General features: G+C 38.9%; 1 protein-coding gene across 1 annotated transcript; it reads right to left on the reverse strand.

Moving 5' to 3' along the window:
- Positions 1–14922: 14922 nt before the first annotated feature.
- LOC128126899 (protein FAR1-RELATED SEQUENCE 5-like) lies at positions 14923–20919 on the reverse strand. The gene is made up of 8 exons (XM_052765063.1): positions 20763–20919; positions 20627–20679; positions 20445–20493; positions 19526–20324; positions 19280–19445; positions 15627–15818; positions 15275–15527; positions 14923–15194 (listed from the first exon to the last, which is right to left on the reverse strand). The coding sequence occupies exons 1-8, from the start codon at positions 20917–20919 to the stop codon at positions 14923–14925; spliced, it is 1941 nt and encodes a 646-aa protein (XP_052621023.1).
- Between the last annotated feature and the right edge of the window lie 320 nt (positions 20920–21239).

Here is a 21239-nt window from a genome sequence, read left to right on the forward strand (position 1 = left end):
TTAAATGCTATTTGAAATAATTATTGAATTTAAAGAGCTTTGTTTTAAGAGAAAAACTATAAGCTCTTACTACCAATTTTTTTTTAAATGATAAAAACTAAAAGTTCTGAAAAATACATTCCGAACATATGAAAGATGAAACATATCGACAAAAAAACGGACTTTCAGGTATCTTAAGTAGTGAAATGCAATAAATATTTTCATTGTTTTATTTGATAAAACAAAAAAGAGTATGCAAAATTTGACTCAAGGTATAAATGGTAGGTTTAAACAGGAGATCCAAGAAAATTGAAAGGGGGAAAAGAGCCAAACGTTATCTCGTGTGTGTGTGTTTTTCTCCTTTTTATGATCTTCCTTTTGTTATTTTCCCTCCATATGGATATGGTTTTGGCGCGAACTTTCAGGTTATATCTTTTGGTTATTATTATATATTTAAAATAATTAGATCACTTAATAAATTAATTTATAGTGAAATTAAAGTGAGTGTTATTACATAGTATATACCCTCCAATCCTCCATCACATAAAAAATCAAAGACACATTTATCCATTGAATACACCAAATAATTAAAGATATATGCAGAACTCAACGACTACATCAATCATTTTGTTCTAGAAGTTCAATTATTGGTTTTTCATACCCCAATACCCCATACAAAAAATGATAATAATACCCTTTTTATGTATAATCTCACATATAACATAAATCTATGAAACAAAAATACAACTCATTTTTATTGAAAATAAAATTATATCCATACAAACTAAAGGTTGCATAGATCAATTAACCTATCATAACTTACATTTGTTAAAAAGTTGATTTTAAATACTAAAAGTATAATTTTTCTTGAGTCAAGTCCGCGACTACAACTTTAAAATTCAAAAAAAAAAATTCTGCAACTTTATGTCTTCGATAATTAACACAAATATTACATATAAAATAATATACAAACTAAAACGTCTGACGTTTTCAAAAAAAAAAGGAAAAAAAAAAGTCATTGGACATAAACTTCGTAAGAGAAAACCATTTAAAGAAACTAAACATAGAAATCAATAAAAAAATCAAATAATTTGTCAATTACGAATAACCAAATTACATACAGACAAACAAGGACATAAAAGGAAATTGTTAAATATATAAACCAATAATCATTAATCATTGCTATAACAATAAACAAAAACAAATTGACTCAAGAGTTGAAGTAAGTGCTTCCAATTATAAGTCCAAATTTAAAAGAAGTCTTTGTTAGTTGAGCAGACTTAAGAGAGGCAAGCTATACGGATCGAACAACAGGAGATATATTGACTTATTAATTTTTTCATTGCTTCAAATTCAAAATAATATAAAAATGTTACTGGATCTTCAATCCAACCAATCAGATCCAATTTCGTTATAGGAAATGTACTAGAGATTCACCAAAACGACTGATGCACAATATTATTCAACATGTTACATGTCTTCCTTTCTCGTTTTTTGAGTGTTGAAAATTAATGTATTGCGAAAAGACGAAATGGTTCAAATCTGCGAGAAACGCCACATTGAAACATTTATTTTTAGAGAAAAATAGTGTTAAATGATCAACCCAACAAACAAAAGCTTTAGCAATAACAAAATACAAGACTTGAATATTTCATAAAATACCAATTAAAACGCCATAAAATATCGCAACATTACATCCCACAAAAATGTTAATACACGGTCTTATTATTCCCTTTGGAATTTACTTAACTCAAAGTCAAAAAAAGGTGATACGCAAAGTATATTAGAAAAGGGATAAAAATATCATTTTAGATGGGTTATACTTTAGACAATATTGTTACAAAAAAGCTTGTTAAAATAAACCTTCAACCTTATTATAACCCATGGACCACTCTTGAAATTGATTCTTATTTGCATAAAATTGATTCTTTTTACTGGATAGTGATCTTGAAAACCTTGTAGAAAGAAAAAATTGATAGGTTTTTGATTTGAATTATAAAAAAGGAATCAGATTTTATTCGGAAAAACAGATCAAAATATTGGATTTTAAAAAAATGATTAAGTTTTTTATTTGATTTATTAAAAAAGAATTAGATTTTATTGAAAATAAATTCAAAATATTGGAAATTTGTTTTCTTAAAAATACCGCTATAAAAATGAAATCAACCAATTTTACTTTATAAATCGTCCTGTTCAATAATTGGTTCGAATTGTAATCTAATTTTTTATATTTAAATAGTTAATTAGCATGTTAAACTGAAGAATTCATAGTTCTTGTATGTGGAGTAAGTATAGATGTTTCATATTCTGTTAGAATGTTCTTAGTATTTGAACCTAAACGTTGTTGATATTTTGGTCGAATTGTAATCTAATTTTTTATATTTAAATAGTTAATTAGCATGTTAAACTGAAGAATTCATAGTTCTTGTATGTGGAGTAAGTATACATGTTACATATTCTGTTAGAATATAATGTGTATAAGTCTAGTTGTTTTACATGTTTCATATTATAATAAAATGTTTTGTGTATGACAACCTAAATATTGTTAATATTCTTGTAGAATTGTAATCTAATTTTTTATATTTAAATAGTTAGTTAGCATGTTTAAGTGAAAAATTCATAGATCTTGTCTTTGGAATAAGTATGCAAAAAACACATTCTATTAGAAAGTAATGTGTATAAGAACTTAAACATGGTTGATATTCTGATAGCATAAGTGTATTTGTTTTACTAGTTAGCATTGTAAGATAAATTTCTATACTGAAGCAGTTAAGTAGCATTTTATATGTAATTTTAATTCTAATGGAACCACAGTATGTAGATGTTTAATGACTGATACTGAAGAATGGAAAGTTACTGTATGTACAATATAGAACATGTTTCATATTCTGGTAGAATTGTAATCTAAGTTTCTATATTTAAGTAGTTAATTAGCATTTTAAAATGAAAAATTCATTGTTTTTGTATGTGGAATAAGCTTAGATGTTTCATATTCTAAAAGAATGTTCTGTGTACATGAGATTGAAAATGGTTGATATTCTGCTAGCATAAGTCTACTTGTTTGACTATTAAACACTCCTAAATAGAATGTGATATTATATATGAGTGTGAAATTTGATTGTATGAATCTGATAGAATTCTAAATTAAATGTATTTGATTCTTGTAGATTTAGCCTACTTGTGTTATTAGTTAACTCTGTAATGAAAATTTATGCTATCTATTGTTTGTTATTGTAACAACGTAAATTTTCAATTAAAATTTTCATTTTTTTTTTAAATAAAGTGTTTTCATCCAAAACAAGGCATAAACATTCCACGTGTCATAACAGAATACAAATCATATGAATCCCAAGATCCCAAATCATCTATCAGTGTGTACAGATCACGCCGGCGCCTTCCCACGGTCCTCGCTAGTACCTGAAACACATACACAACAACTGTAAGCATTATTGCTTAGTGAGTTCCCCAAAATACAACTTACGCACATACGCCTTTCCAGGCCCTGACCTTCCGGTCCATGTGTCTCAGGGGACTTCCGTCCTTGCTGGGTAAACCTTCCGGTCCTACCCATGCCAACCTTACGGTCCACATCACAACGCCTTCCGGCTCATAACATATTCGCCTTCCGGCCCATAACATAATGCCTTCCGGCCCACATAACATATATAACACATATAACAATTAACTTATCACATATAGCACATATATCTCATATCGCATCCGACCTTCCGGTCACACAGTCAAACCCTTCCGGGTACAGTATAGTGAGAAGACTCACCTCGTGAATATCGACAGCTAGCAAATCCCGAAGTCACTCGTGCTCGATCCGCCGAGCTACAATCTCCCTATAACATCATACATCTCTTATTAACCCTTTTATCTTCTAAGTTTGACTATCCCTAAGAAGTCAAACATAGGTCAACTCTGGTTAACGGTCAACGGTCAACTTGACCGGACTCGGCGAGTGCACAGGGCAACTCGGCGAGTCTAGACGTTTTCGCCAACCCCCAAGGATTCCATTCTTACACGTCGAGTACTCCCCCTGACTCGACGAGTTCCACCTGGAAGAATCGCGGGGCCACCCCGACTCAACTCGCCGAGTTTCAAGAACAACTCGGCGAGTCCCAGCTTGACTCGGCCACCTGCCAAAACCTTTCCAACTCTCTGCGACTCACTGAGTCGCCCATAACTCGATCAGGACTACACAATGGGTGGTCTCAAGGACAATCTTCAAGCGACTCGTCGAGTCTGTTCATCAGACTCGGCGAGTGCATGCCATGCACCAGCTAAAACTGGCTTTAGCGGTCAGATCCGTTCCATACATTCATAGATCTGGCCTTCCCAAGCTTATTTGTCACGTAAAGTCTCAGTCTTGGTTGCCATGCAATGCGTACAAGGCTTATTTTGGGGAAACAACCTCTAATATGACCACCTTAGCTTCTAACTCAAAAGGATGGACATAAAGCTAGTCATATGGGGTCTCCTGGACTTGCTAAGGCCCAGATCTAGGTTCCATATCTCCATGGAACCTTTCATACTTCCAATTTAAGCCAAAAAATGCAAGAAGAAACCCTAGATTTGACACATCAACACAAAACACGAAGTTTGGCTCTGAAATTTACCTCAAGAAGACTCCCTTGATGAATTAGCAACAGATCCAAGCTCCCCAACTCCTCAAGCTTGATCCTCTCCCTCCTTTCTTGCAATATCACACAAAATGGTGAACAATGGCCTCCAAATACACTCACAAGGGCTCACAGACGTATGGGGGCTCTTAGGGTTCAAGGTGGCCGCAAATGAGGGCCATAAGGTCCTTTAAATAGGGCTAAGGACCGGGAAATTAGGGTTTCATTAAACAACGCATACTCGCCGAGTCCATATCCTGGACTCGCCGAGTCCAGATGGATCCCGCGTCCAGAATCACGACCCTACTCGGCGAGTCTGAGCTCCAACTCGCCGAGTCCCCTCTCAAAACACAAAATAATCAAACAATAAAGATACCTGGAATTTCGGCTGTTACAATTCTCCCCCACTAGAACTAGACTTCGCCCTCGAAGTCTCGCTCTGAAAATAGCTCCGGATGCTGCTCCCGCATCTCGTGCTCCGACTCCCAGGTCATCTCCGATCCCTTCCGGTGTTGCCACTGAACCAACACCAGAGGTACCTCCTTGTTCCTCAGAACCTTGATCTTCCGATCCCTGATGTCCACAGGCCTCTCAGCATAATTCAGACTCGCATTCACCTGAATATCCTCTAATGGAACCACTGCTAACTCATCGGCTATACACTTTCTCAATTGCGAAATGTGAAAAGTGTCGTGGATCTGCCCCAACTCTGCTGGCAACTCCAAACGATAGGGTACCCGGCCTACCCTTGCAATCACACGAAATGGCCCAATATACCGGGGCCCCAACTTGCCCCTCTTCCTGAATCGAATCACTCCTTTCCAAGGAGAGACCTTCAGGAGAACGAAGTCGCGGACCTGAAACTCAAGCTCGGACCGGCGTCTGTCTGCATAACTCTTCTGTCGGCTCTGGGCGGTCAATAACCTCTGTCTGACCTGCTGAATCTGCTCTGTCGTCTGAAGCACGATCTCTGTACTGCCCATCACTCTTTGCCCAACCTCTCCCCAGCAAATGGGGGTCCGACACCTCCTACCATACAACAGCTCAAAGGGTGGAATACCAATGCTCGAATGATGGCTGTTGTTGTAGGAAAACTCTGCCAAGGGTAAATACGCATCCCTGCTACCCCCGAAATCTAACACACATGCTCGAAGCATGTCCTCAAGCGTCTGAATCGTCCGCTCGCTCTGGCCGTCTGTCTGGGGATGATATGCGGTACTAAAATGCAATTTAGTACCCAGCTCCTCATGAAATTTCTTCCAGAATCTGGAAGTGAAGCGCACATCACGGTCTGAAACAATCGAGATCGGCACCCCATGCCGAGGTACCACTTCTCTCACATACAACTCCGCCAACTTCTCCGCTGAAGAACTCTCACTGATGGCAAGGAAGTGAGCGCTCTTCGTCAACCTATCCACAATCACCCAAATTGCATCAACTCCTCTGGCAGTCCTCGGCAAATTTGGTGATGAAATCCATAGTGATCTGTTCCCACTTCCATTCGGGAATCTCCAATGGCTGCAACTTGCCATGCGGTCTCTGGTGCTCGGCCTTAACCCTACGGCAGGTCAAGCACCTCTCAACGAACCATGCGACGTCCCTCTTCATATAGGGCCACCAATACTCTTTCCTCAAATCCAAATACATCTTCGTAGCCCCCGGATGGATCGAAAATTTCGACCGATGAGCCTCTCCCATCAAAGTAATACGCGTACCACCCACAAACGGTACCCAAATCCGACCCTGAAACGTCATAAGCCCTCGTCCATCCGTAACGAACTCTGAAACCAAACCAACGACCCGCTCTCTCTTCTGCATCTCCGGTCGCACAGCCTCGGCTTGTGCCCCACGAATAGCATCCAATACTGGGGCTATCACGGTCAATCTCAAACATACATCTCGCAGTGGAGTGCTCTCCGCCCTGCGGCTCAACGCATCGGCTACCACATTAGCCTTGCCTGGGTGGTACAGGATCTCACAATCATAATCCTTGACCACATCCAACCACCTCCTCTGACGCATATTTAGGTTGGGCTGATCCATCAAATACTTCAAGCTCTTATGGTCCGTGTATATCGTACATCGAACCCCATACAAGTAGTGACGCCAAATCTTGAGAGCGAACACTACTGCCCCCAACTCTAAATCATGTGTGGGATATCTCGTCTCATGAGGCTTCAACTGCCTCGACGCATAAGCTATCACATGACCCCTCTGCATCAACACCGCACCCAGCCCCAAAATCGATGCATCACAATATACTACAAAATCCTCCATCCCTTCCGGGAGAGCTAATACCGGGGATTCGCACAACCTTTGGCCAAGTGTCTCAAAGGAGGTCTGCTGCTCGGGACCCCATGAGAAAGCAACACCCTTCCGGGTCAATCTGGTGAGCGGCACTGCGATCTTGGAGAAATCCTTGATAAATCTCCGATAATACCCTGCCAACCCAAGGAAACTCCTGATCTCCGATGGTGACTTCGGCACCTCCCAGCTCATCACCGCCTCGACTTTGGCCGGATCGACCAGAATCCCTTCCTGGTTAACGAGATGTCCTAGGAACTGGACCTCCCGCAACCAGAAATCACATTTGGAGAACTTTTCATAAAGCTTCTCCGATCTCAATACCCCAAGGACCTCTCTCAAATGCTCCTCATGCTGCTCTCTAGATCTCGAATACACCAGAATATCATCGATAAATACAATCACTGACCGATCCAACATCGGCCTACATACCCTGTTCATGAGATCCATGAACACAGCCGAGGCATTGGTGAGCCCGAAAGGCATCACCACAAACTCATAATGCCCATATCGCGTCCTAAACGCTGTCTTCTGGACGTCCTCATCCCGCACTCTCACCTGATGGTACCTCGACCTCAGATCGATCTTGGAAAACCAAGATGCTCCCTGCAACTGATCGAATAAATCGTCGATCCTCGGTAACGGGTAACGGTTCTTGACCGTCAACTTGTTCAACTCCCGGTAATCAATGCACATCCGGTGTGAACCATCTTTCATCTTGACGAACAGAATAGGTGCTCCCCACGGCGAGCTGCTCGGCCGAATGAATCCCTTCCCCAGCAACTCTTGAAGCTGCGAGGACAACTCTTGCATCTCTGGAGGTGCAAGACGATAGGGCACCTTAGCGATAGGTGCGGCCTCCGGAACCAGATCAATACCAAACTCCACTTGCCTCACAGGAGGTTCTCCCGGCAGTTCCTCGGGAAAAACATCTGGAAACTCACGCACCACTGGAACCTCCTCAACTGATCTTGGTCTCCCGGAAGCCTCCCGCGTATCCATCACATACGCCACAAAACCCTTACAGCCCTGCTGTAGATACTGCCTCGCCCTAGCGGCCGAACAAAAAGCTGATCCTGAACGGGTACCTTCGTCGTACACCGAAAGAACTCCCCCACTAGGGTCTCGTATAGTCACCAGCTGACGCTCACAGTCGATGACGGCGCCGAATCGGCTCAACCAGTCCATGCCCACAATGACACAGACATCACCCATCGCAATAGGAATCAGATCAATCGAAAACTCGACCCCGAAAATCTCTAACACACAACCCCGGAGAACCTCCGTGGCACAAATCACCCTCTCGTCAGCTATAGAAACTCTCAGAGGCCGACTCAACGGCTTACGACTAACGCTGATATGTTGACTAAAGGCCAAAGATACAAAAGACCGACTCGCACCCGAGTCAAATAGCACTAAAGCAGGCACAGAGTTCACAAGGAAAGTACCTACGCATAACATAACATAAGCATAACATCTCATCATCAAAATAAATACATGAAATAAAGCATACCTGCCACAACATCGGGCGCAGCGCGGACCTCCTCCGCAGTCAGCTGAAAGGCTCTCCCACGAGCCCTCGGGGCCTCAACCTTCACCGGTCGAGTCTCAGCAGCCCTGGCAGCAGGTGCAGATCCCTGAAGAAGCTGAGGGCACTCGGCCTTCCGATGGTCGGTCTGGTTGCAATGAAAGCAAACCATAAACCCCTTGGGGCAATCCCTAGCGATGTGCCCCTCCTTGCCACACTTGTAGCAAGCACCAGATCGACATGTCCCCTCGTGACCCTTGCCGCACTTTCCGCAAGTGCGGTCCTTCGGACCTCCCGTCCTCGAATCGGCGGACTTAGTTCGCTTGGCTGTCGGCTGAGACTGAGCCGGCCGCCGGTCCACCCGCTGAGACTCGACCTCCTCCCTGGCCTGGGTCTCCAACTCGATCTCGCGCTTCCTGGCATTCGCCTGAAGCTCAGCAAAGGTATGATAGGTGGAGTTTGACACAAACTCCCGGATATCCCTCCTCAAAACACCCAAGTACCGGCTCATCCGAGCCTGCTCTGTGGACACCTACTCGGGGCAGAACATCGCCCTCTCATGAAACTTCCACGTGATCACTGTAACCGAATCAGTACCCTGCTTGAGGGTCAAGAACTCCTGAACCAATCGTTCCCTCTCCACCAGGGGGAATGTACTCGTCTCTGAACATAGAGGTAAACCTCTCCCATGTCACCGCTGAAATCTCTGCCAAAGTAAAGTTCGCCGTCACGAACTTCCACCAATCCTTCGCTCCCAGACGGAGCTGGTTCAAAGCGAACCGTACCCTCAGATGCTCCGGACATGAACAAGTGTAGAAGCATCCCTCAATATCAGCGATCCACCTCATTGCAGCGATCGGATCCTGCGTCCCATCAAACTCAGGTGGCTTCGTGTTGCTGAACTCCCGAAACAGCAACGAGTCACCCCCTGTGGCCTGGCAGCGGCCACAACTGCGGTAGCTGCAGCGGCTGCAGCCTCAGTCATTGCGGCGTACCGCTCATCAAAAGTCTCCATCAAGGTGGTCTTAATAGACCCAAACATCTCTGGAATCTTAGCCCGGATCGTTGCAGCCACCTCCTCATGAATCATCCGACGAATCTCCTCGTCACTCACACCGCTCGTACTCGGTCTGTGGCGTGGTCCAACCATGATGTCTCTGAAATACAACATAAAACTATCAGAGACTCCATCGAGTATAATTGCACTTGATAACGCAACCCTACTCAGTCTCCGATATCTAGGGATTCTTACTTGGGTTTCCCACTGACCCGGTGTCTTCGGTAGTATGGGCCCAATACTACCGACCACACCGCATCAGCATTCATCCCAAGTCTTCCTCCCCAAACCCCGGATAGTGAGTACTCTACTTTTGTTATGCACTAACTACCCGCACGCTATCAAAGCATCTCATATCGGCAAACTTCCCTAGACTAAGGCATCACAAATCAGGCCACTCTAGTCCTATCATGAATCCCTAGTCTTCTAGCATGCATAACAGTTCACATCATATCTTATCTCTTAACATAGCGTTGTAAGGTATTTTGGGGATCTTTACCGTTCGGGCGCTGACTGATCGTACACACTGCTTCTTTCTTGTTTACCACAAAATCATTTATAAAAGTTTATGCCTTTATTTTAAAAGTTTTCCTCAAATCCTCGGTTTGAGTTCAGTTACGCCCGTAGGTGCACCCGAATCCCTCAAACCAAGGCTCTGATACCAATTTGTAACAACGTAAATTTTCAATTAAATTTTTCATTTTTTTTTAAATAAAGTGTTTTCATCCAAAACAAGGCATAAACATTCCACGTGTCATAACAGAATACAAATCATATGAATCCCAAGATCCCAAATCATCTATCAGTGTGTACAGATCACGCCGGCGCCTTCCCACGGTCCTCGCTAGTACCTGAAACACATACACAACAACTGTAAGCATTATTGCTTAGTGAGTTCCCCAAAATACAACTTACGCACATACGCCTTTCCAGGCCCTGACCTTCCGGTCCATGTGTCTCAGGGGACTTCCGTCCCTGCTGGGTAAACCTTCCGGTCCTACCCATGCCAACCTTACGGTCCACATCACAACGCCTTCTGGCTCATAACATATTCGCCTTCCGGCCCATAACATAATGCCTTCCGGCCCACATAACATATATAGCACATATAACAATTAACTTATCACATATAGCACATATATCTCATATCGCATCCGACCTTCCGGTTACACAGTCAAACCCTTCCGGGTACAGTATAGTGAGAAGACTCACCTCGTGAATATCGACAGCTAGCAAATCCCGAAGTCACTCGTGCTCGATCCGCCGAGCTACAATCTCCCTATAACATCATACATCTCTTATTAACCCTTTTATCTTCTAAGTTTGACTATCCCTAAGAAGTCAAACATAGGTCAACTCTGGTTAACGGCCAACGGTCAACTTGACCGGACTCGGCGAGTGCACAGGGCAACTCGGCGAGTCTAGACGTTTTCGCCAACCCCCAAGGATTCCCTTCTTACACGTCGAGTACTCCCCCTGACTCGACGAGTTCCACCTGGAAGAATCGTGGGGCCACCCCGACTCAACTCGCCGAGTTTCAAGAACAACTCGGCGAGTCCCAGCTTGACTCGGCCACCTGCCAAAACCTTTCCAACTCTCTGCGACTCACTGAGTCACCCATAACTCGATCAGGACTACACAATGGGTGGTCTCAAGGACAATCTTCAAGCGACTCGTCGAGTCTGTTCATCAGACTCAACGAGTCCATGCCATGCACCAGCTAAAACTGGCTTTAGCGGTCAGATCCATTCCATACATTCATAGATCTGGCCTTCCCAAGCTTATTTGTCACGTAAAGTCTCAGTCTTGGTTGCTATGCAATGCGTACAAGGCTTATTTTGGGGAAACAACCTCTAATATGACCACCTTAGCTTCTAACTCAAAAGGATGGACATAAAGCTAGTCATATGGGGTCTCCTGGACCTGCTAAGGCCCAGATCTAGGTTCCATATCTCCATGGAACCTTTCATACTTCCAATTTAAGCCAAAAAATGCAAGAAGAAACCCTAGATTTGACACATCAACACAAAACACGAAGTTTGGCTCTGAAATTTACCTCAAGAAGACTCCCTTGATGAATTAGCAACAGATCCAAGCTCCCCAACTCCTCAAGCTTGATCCTCTCCCTCCTTTCTTGCAATATCACACAAAATGGTGAACAATGGCCTCCAAATACACTCACAAGGGCTCACAGACGTATGGGGGCTCTTAGGGTTCAAGGTGGCCGCAAATGAGGGTCATAAGGTCCTTTAAATAGGGCTAAGGACCGGGAAATTAGGGTTTCATTAAACAGCGCAGACTCGCCGAGTCCATATCCTGGACTCGCCGAGTCCAGACGGATCCCGCGTCCAGAATCACGACCCTACTCGGCGAGTCTGAGCTCCAACTCGCCGAGTCCCCTCTCAAAACACAAAATAATCAAACAATAAAGATACCTGGAATTCCGGCTGTTACAGTTATAGACGAACAAATTCAGGAAGAAGAACATTTGAACCGAGAAAGAAGGTCAAAGAAAAAACTTGATAAATCAGTTGAACAAAAGACAACTCCTAAACCTTTAAATGCACTAATTTTGGAAAGAGAGATAAGGTCGAAGAGGCAATTTGATAGAGTTCCAATTGTAAAACATTTAAAAAATAAGGGAATTGCTGAAACTATCAAAGAAGAAAAAGAAGATAATGTTAGAAAAACAAATAAGGAATACCCACCTGGTTTAAGATACCTTCCAACCAGAATGAAATGTGATAACATCACTGCAGCTGTTATGGGAATGTCGCCGGAACAGAAACAAGCAATCTTGAGAATGGGTTTTGGATCAATTCTGCAAGTGAATATTACAAGTTATCCGAGACAACTTAGCTACTATCTTTTAGATGTTTATGATGCAGATAGTAAAAGACTTGTCCTACAAAACTCTGTTATTGAGATAACAGAACAAACAGTGCATGATATGATGGGGTTGCCATTTGGTGGAGAAGACATCAATGACTTACCATTGTGTGATAAGGGAAATCAAATTCTAGAAGAATGGAGGGGACAATATAGTGGTGATAAGTTCAATGGTGAGGAGTATTTAAGAAGGATTCAGGCTACAACGAAGGATAATTTGATGTTTAGGCTGAATTTTTTGACCCTATTTGTTAACAACTTCATAGAGTCAATGTTGATGGGAACAAATCAAATAAAAGTGGTAAGGAAGTTGGTGTTGGTAGAAGACTTCTCAAAGTTAAATTGGTGTAAATATATGCTTGATTGTTTGGGATCTAGAAAAAAACTATGGAAAATGGATGACAAATCAAGCTAATACAGTGGTCCTATTACACTTCTGATTGTAAGTTTGAAATATTTTTATATGAATGTATATATTTCGTATCGATTTATTATTGATGTATTGATTAAGTTAATGTTTTTTTTATTCAGTTGGTGTACGTGTATAACATGAAGTATTCTATCAAGATAGACAAAAGGTTTCCTTTTATTGGGCATATAAACGGTGCTGCACCAGGGTTTTGCATATCAATTTAATCAAGGAATGTTTTTGCATTCTAAAATAATTGATTGTTGGGCTGCGTTTTTAAATAAAATGGAGAACTACAAGGATGAATCATCGCTTTCGAGATTTTTCTTCGATACAACTATTGTGGTATGAATTTATTTTGTAAAAAAATTTAATAATTCAAATGTATTTCTGTAGAATTAATATTGATGTTGAGTTGGGGTTTTTCAGACAGAAGATATATTGAATGAGCTAAAGTCGGAAGATATGAAATGTAGGCTTTTTGCTACTTTATTGCGAATCTACACTAAGAAATTTGATGTGAAGCCAAGTTTTAGAGACGTTGCACTTGTAAGATTCTTTTATAAATATAATATTTGTGGCATCAATTAATATTAACTTAACCTCTTCTTTTAATGTGTACAAGGTTTTCTTCCCAATAGTTGATGATGGAAAGTATTACTTACTCATCTTTGATCTGAGATCAAGTTTGTACTACATAGTAGATCATGTGAAGAGAACAGGAACTTTGGAAAGAAAGTATGGCATGATACCAAACCTGGTGGTAAGATAATCAATAAATTTCTGATTAATAGTTTTCCATTCTAATTAATATTATAAGAGTATTTTATATGTGTCTGTTGTAATTAATGCCAGAAAAAACTGTTTTGCAACTACTTGACATCACAACATCATCCAATGGCAAAAACGTTAACTTTTAAAGCAGCACGTGTGATGAACATATCTTGGCTAGTCGAAAAAGCTGGAACAGAATGTGGAATATACCTCATGAGGCATATGGAAACGTACATGGGGGAATATGAAGGGCGTTGGGAGTGTGGTCTTACAGGTAAAATGTCTGCTGATGTGAGTGCTGCAATTAAGCTAAGGACGAAATACATGGCAAGATTGTTGACATCTGATTTCAATAAGTTCAAGAGTATGATAGTTAAAGATTTTGAATCGTTTCGTAAGCTTGATATTTTGGAACAAGATATGCTTCTAAGAAAGTCAGCTGAAAACAGGAAGAAAAAATAAAAACAAAGGGTCGTAGGTAAGAATTTGGCGTGGTATTTAATAAGTTGACAGATAAACTTTGATATGTCATGAGCTGAAGTTGTTTTTTTGAATGTTGAAACATGAATCTGCCTTATGTTAGATGTTTGAAATAGTAGTTTGTCTATCAGATGTTATGAAGTAATGTTATCAGTAGTATTCGATATATGTTATAATGGAATGTTAATTTTCGTATAATGGGTGTCTTGATGCGTTGTTTAAAATATGGGATGTTGACGTTGTGCATTGTGAAAATCAAAGGTTCTTGTTAGTAATGTAGTTTTCATATAATGCAAGTTAACATTACTAATGCATGTGTTGATGTTTTTTTGTTTCTAATAATGTTGTTAATATAATTCAATGCTGTGGTTAATAATGTTTTGTGACCAGAATATTTTTTTTACAAATTATATGATGATGATGCAAAATAGTATTTGTTATGATTCTGTTAGAATATGTTATGTAGATATTATGAAATAGAATATAAATATAATGAATTCTTGTCTGCAAATTGCATGTATCGTTTGTATATTACAGTAAATAATAAAACATTTTTGTTAACATTAAAATCAATCTTAAAATGATTGAAAGAACTTGTGTATGTTGCTGTAAGTTATACAATCGATGGAAATTTTGTATTAGAATTTTTGAAAATAATGAATTTATACAGTCGATGGAATGAATTTTTGTATTACGTTTTATGAGTATTTTTAAGTAATAAGATAATATAAATATTGTTATGTTGATTGACAATGTCATCGTCAATAGTCAATAGTAATAAAAGTGAATACTTTATTGAACGACATAAAAGATAACAATAAGTATGAATCGACAGAATTAAATCAAATGTCATTCTAATAAACTAAAAAAAAGGAACTTATTTCTTGGTGTTCTTTAGAGGACAATTTCTTTTGTCATGATGAACCATCTGTTCACATGTAGCACATTTTCTCTTAGGTTTCGAGATTTCCTTCTCTATCATCTCTTTTGTAGATTTTAATCTTTTCCCACGACTACCGCAGCCTTTATTACGAATATATGTAGGATTCTGAATGTCATTAACATCAGATTCTACATCAGGACCAACCACACCTAAAAGCTGCTTGAAATGATCTGCTCTGGTCGGTAGATCATGATTTGGACAGTCGTCTACGAATTTTTTTTTCAAGTTATTCTGTTCGTCGAGGTATAACTTTAACTTTGCTGCATCGTGACTCAAAAAGACACACAACGGTCAACAATTGAAAAAATATCAATAGCAGTCATGTCGGAAGTAGAATCGGCGAAAGAATTAGTGAAACGTCTTTTCAGTAATTCTGTTGGAATGACATCCCTACGCCAACGTTTCAAAATGTACTTTTCAGGAATTTGTTTGATGCCATAAAACTTAAACACACAGAATATGTGTCTGCATAAGATACCTAAATGTTCAAAATGCATACAAGTACATTTGAACGAATCATCTTTGGTTGAGTGTGTGACCTGGAAAATATAAGATGATTATTGAGAATAATTAAGTTGTAAAATTTTAGTGTTTAAATGTAATTGATAAAATGACAATTAATGTGAAAAAAAACATACCGTGTATTCAGTATCCCTTATAAGACAATCGTAATTGTATTCCTCATCTTTGTCATCAACATCGACATCATTTGTTTGCCTAATAGTTATGTTCTTTCTTTTCTCCATAACAATAATCGTGTCAACACCGTTGGAAGATATCACATTCTTTTGGAAACAATTATCTTCAGATCTTGATATCTCCTTCTGAACCTGATAAAAAATCTTTCGTGTATATACATTTGAAGCATGAGGTTCATACGGAGTACGGGTAATGAATTTAGGAAAAGTGGTGGCAGTATTAAAATCATTGAGAATTTGGTTATGTCGTTGCCGTTCCATAACTGATTCAAATGTCATCATAAACATGACAAGATAAGAACCGGTTAGTGTCGTGGTTTGAAATGACCAATTCTGACTTTCAGACAGCGATGTAGTCCGCATAAGACCAGACATTGGAATGTGCTTGAAAAATGCGGGGATCCAAGATTTTCGCAATCCATACATTGTATTCATCCAAGTGTTATCAGTAATTTTAAACTCCTCCAACATCTGACGCCACACATTCTCGAATTCATGTGGTTCCAGCTTAGAATTCCAAATTATAGAGTGAAAACGCTTTCGAAATTTTTGATAGGTTGTTGCATCTTCAATTGATAAAATCTGTATAAATTCATTCTGTTAGAATATGATATCATGAAGGGAGAATGTGGAAAAATAAGTTTAGAGTCAGAACGAAACTAAGAGTTAAACCAATTGATTCTGTCAGAATATGATATAATTGTATAATCATAACAAAAAGGAACATTTAAAGACAATGGGTTTGTCAGAATGAATTGATTCTGTTAGAATATGAGATAATGAATGCAGAATTTTAAAAGAAATTGTAGAATGATAAGAAAAATTAAGAGTTAATGCAATTGATTCTGTTTAAAACAAAACATTCTGGCAGAATATGAAAAAACAATTGTAGAATCATACCAAAAAAATAAGAATAATATTCTTTTTATGCATACCTTATTTGGCAACTTCTTCGTTATATGTCACATACATAACCTATGATGTGTCAATGGGAAAACCTTATCTATAGCTTTTTTCAAAGCTGGATCTTGATCTGTAACGCCCGTGTTTCTAGGCTAGGCATTAATATTGACATAATGGTCTAAGTTAACCTTTGTAACTCATTTAGAAGAAATGAAAAGGAATTATGTGAATTTTATGTGAATTATGTGTTTTATGCTTAATTATTAGGGTTTGATTAATTAAAAATAAAAACAAGCATCAAAATTAAAGTGTGAGATAAGCCCGATATCTTTACATAAAGTTGTAGTGGTCGAAACAAGGATTTCGGGGATATAAAGAATACCAAAATCCGAGTTATAACGAAGAAATTATGACCTATTGAAGTTTCGTGACAAAACCGGCACGGTGCTGAATGTCGTAAAAAGTGAGTTTTTGATAAAATATTTTTTAGCCTTAGTAATCTAAGCGAAAGTCGTAGTATTCGTTAAACCGAAAAGTTCGATAAAAAGAACGCCCAAATCTGACTTCGTATGAGGAAGTTATGATTTTTCGAAGTTTCAGCGTAGCAGTAGACAGCTAAAAACTCGAATTTTAGATCGAGCGGTTTTTAGCCGACACAACCTAAACGAGAATTGAAGGTCTCGTCATTAGGAGCACAACGGTAAAAAGTCTGACAAAAACGGACGTCGGATTAAGAAGTTATGAATTTTTAACGGATTTCCTGTCCCGGTCTGTTAAAAATAATAATATAAAATTTAAAGTCAAAATTAGCCGACGAAGTCTAAACGGAAGTTGTAGATCGTAATTTTAGCTACGCGTTCATATAAAGAACGTCAAAAACGGAGTTCGTATGCGAAAGTTAAGGATTTTAGAAGTTTTGGCACGAAAATCGAGAAATTTCGCATAGTCACACAATTTCCACGTCACCCTCGCTTAGAAAGTGACACGTGTCCTGCTGAGTCACCTGGCTGCTGATTCATTAGGCTGCTGAGTCACCGAGGCTGCTGAGTCATGCGAGCCACGTGTCCTCTTCTGATTCGACCGAGGAGGAGGCCCAATCCGAAGCAGCCAGCTCCCCAGCCGAAGCTTCGCCCAGCTGCCGCGTGTGTCCGAGCCTCGCATAGCCTAGCTCCGAGCCTCGCAGGTGCGCCAGCAAGCCGCGGTCCACTTAGAAGCCGACAACGAGCCCTCGCATGTGCGAGCCAGGTGCGAGGCATGTGCGAGACCCTCTGCGAAGCCTCTTAGCCGTCGGATCCGGAGACTTCTCAGCCGTTGGATCAAACTTTGGACCCTATAAATAGAAGGGTACCTGCGAGGGTTTCCGGTTACTTTTGGAATTTTGCCACTTTTAGCCTCTTTCTCCATATTTTCTCCATCTTAACATCCCGCAAAGCCCCGGTATCGATTGTAAAGCCCGGAATACCCCACGAAGTGCCCGAGAAGCCCGGAAAATTTATCTTTTCGGTTTCAAAGCCCGACCATTCGCAGAGCCCGGTTTCTCAATAAAACTCCCGGTTTTATTAGAAACGATCGTTTTAGGAAACGAATTGCTGCCCGATTTTCACCAAAATAAGTGAGTGTGTAGTTACTTTCAATTTACACATAGATATGAAGTATTTACCTTGAAATACGTGTTATGTGTAAATATATTAATTGTTTGACTGATGTGACTGTTGAATTGATGTTTTATACAAGTTTTAAACTGTATATGCTTTTTATCTACAAAATATGTTGGGTAGAACATGGGTAGATGAAATAGTGGGTATGATGAAAGGTGAGTTGGATAAAGGAGATGATCAATAATATTGATCATGAGTTAAGGGTGAGTGGTGAAAATTTGAGAGAATCACTTACCCAAATTGTTGGCCCCCGTCATTCAGCAGAGTATGGATGACAACCATGGACTATTCTAGACAGTCTATGGAACACTAGCAGGCCCGCAACCTGTAGGTGTAATGAACTATATGTTCATTTGCTGTACTCTAAAAACCCATTGACATGTATTGCAGGAGAGAACACCTGTAAATAATACTGTCGATAAATGAGAGCTATGGACTTAGCACATGTTGAATAAACTTTGGCAGCTATGGAATTAGTGCCCGTTGTATAAACCCCGGTCACGAGGTGACTTTGTGTCTATTCCTTAGGATGAATCCTTAGGAAGGAGTGATAGTTGATTCTTAGGGTAAACCCTTAAGAAATAAATAAAATAATGGGGTTTGGGGTAGTTAGGTTGATTGATTGATGTATAAACATAATAAATTTATGTATTATGGGTTGAAAACCCTATATGCTCACCAGGCTTCCAAGCCTGACCCACTCAGCTGTTTATATTACAGGTAGAGGACCCCGAGCATAGTCGGATGATGATGATGAGTGAATTTTGGATTATAGGCCAGTAGTTACAAATAATTGTCGTAAGGCTTATAATGTCTTGTTTATGCTTTTGATCTGTATTGGAACATGACATCTCGAGGTTTTGATATAAAAGGAAATGATATATTTCTTAAAGAAAGATTTTGACAAACTTTTATCATATTTTGTTTTGGGGACCAACTCCGCAACATCTTTTATAAAGATTTCTCTGATTTGATTTTTAAAAAGCATAAATTAAATCGGTCTTTTCTGGCCGAGAAATTTGGGGATGTCACATGATCAGATAAAACCAATTGAGGTTGTTTTCTAAAAGCTTTCAAAAAAGCTCTAAGCAACCATTCATAAGAAACTCCATCTTCTTTACTTAAAAGACCAGCACCAAATGTTACACATTTTTTGTGATTGTCAATGCCAGTAAACGGTACAAAAACCATATCATACCTATTTAAAAAATAAAATATTAGTTTACATAAATGGAAATAATGAAATTCTTATTGAAAAGTATTAAAGGTTATAAATACTTATTCATGCTGAATGTGGCATCGAGTGATATAACGTCTCCGAATGAATTGTAATTATACTTTGCTGTTTCGTCAGCCCAGAATAAAGAATTCAATCTCTTGTTCGACACTTTATACTCAAAAGTAAATGATGGGACATTTTTCTTCCTATCATTCATCTTGTCAACAAGGAATTTTGCGTCCCTCCCACCTATGTAACAATTAAGATTCCTCCTAGCATTCTTGAAATCAGTAACCAATCCACCTCGAACCGAAGGAGCAACCTGAAGAGCACTATACAATCTATGTGCTTTTACAGGACCAATGTTCTGTTTTGACAAATTATGAATGAAAATTTCCTGGGAATAATCAAGTTTTCCTTTTGAACGAGATAAGTGCATATTGCCTTTGCTAAACAACTCATGATTATGTCGCTCTACAAAATCACTCACGACATATGTAAGAGTACCGGGAATTATTTCTAAAACAACTTTCGCTTTACAATTCCTCCTAAATAGATCTTTCCTTCTTTGAGTCTTCTTATGCTGAATATCTAGAGTATCTAGGTTACTAGTATTCGGATTACCTTCCCGATTGCACACAAGATGTCTATTTGTAATAATCCCATTTTTCATTTTTTGGACTCTTCCAAGCCTGACATCAAAACCAGATTCTAATGCATATTTTCTATACATTGTTTTTGCTTCACCATATGAATTAAATTTTGATGAAACTTTTGGTTTGATGTCGTCTAAAACAATCGGAGTCCAATACAAGGTGCCACCAGGAGAAACATAATCATGAGTAACATGTGGTTGTCCTGCTTAAACATAGCAAATACAAAATTATTATGAAAAAATTATATAACTTTTATTTTGACACAATTTTATTTTTTATGTAAAAAAGTAAAAAAAAAAAAAATCTGAATTGAAATTGGTACCTTCAATGAAATCAATATTAAACTCTGTATCTTCATGAGTAACGTTGTCCTGTTTAAAATAGAGAATACATAATCATTCTGAAAGAATTATATAAATATTATTCTGAAAACATTAACTTTTTTCTGTAGCAACTTCAGTATCATGAATTGGATTTATTACCTTCACTGTAATCAATATTAACCTCTATGTCTTCATCAACTAAGTGATTTTCGTCTTCATCATTATTTGCGTCCTCTGTATGTTCAGCAATGAAAGTATGAACAATATAGAATCTGAAAATAGAATGAGAACTCAAACAAAAAAATCAAAAAACTAACCTAAATTAGGATTACTGTTTTCTCCTGTTTGAAATCCGTCATTATATAGTGTATCATTATCAGAAAAATCGAAATCTTCAATTCCATTGCCATCATCACTAGCCAAATAATGTTCCTCATAAATATGATTATTGACATCTAGTTCTTGATCGCCCATTGCTAAGAAATTCCGAGAGTGTTTGTCTATGCTTTGTTAGTTGAAAAATCAAAATATTTAAAAATGTCATACAAACTAGATAGGGATGAAAACGGATTTCATGCAAATTAAAAGCCTTGATATTAGGGATCAGTGATAAAAATAAATGATTCCGACTTGATTTTTTTTAAAAAACATGATAAAGGGAAAAACATGAAAACGGTACTATATTCACATTCCAATTATAAAAAATTCCAACATTACATTATATTAACTATTTAACAATAAAATTATCTATTTTTTTAAAAGAAAAGTTGCAGAATATTTTATTGACGAAAGTA

The sequence above is a fragment of the Lactuca sativa genome, chromosome 6 (genome assembly GCF_002870075.4).
Source record: "Lactuca sativa cultivar Salinas chromosome 6, Lsat_Salinas_v11, whole genome shotgun sequence".
Classification (NCBI taxonomy): Eukaryota; Viridiplantae; Streptophyta; class Magnoliopsida; order Asterales; family Asteraceae; genus Lactuca; species Lactuca sativa.

Bases quoted from the DNA above. Each gene is read 5' to 3' on its own strand.
- LOC128126899 (XM_052765063.1), bottom strand. From the start codon at position 20,919: ATGGGCGATCAAGAACTAGATGTCAATAATCATATTTATGAGGAACAT. The intron at 19,446-19,525 runs GTATTTATAACC...TTTTTTAAATAG, and splicing joins GCCACATTCAGCATGAATAA to GTATGATATGGTTTTTGTAC. The intron at 15,819-19,279 runs GTGACATCCCCA...ATTTTTTATCAG, and splicing joins AATTGGTTTTATCTGATCAT to GTTCAGAAGGAGATATCAAG.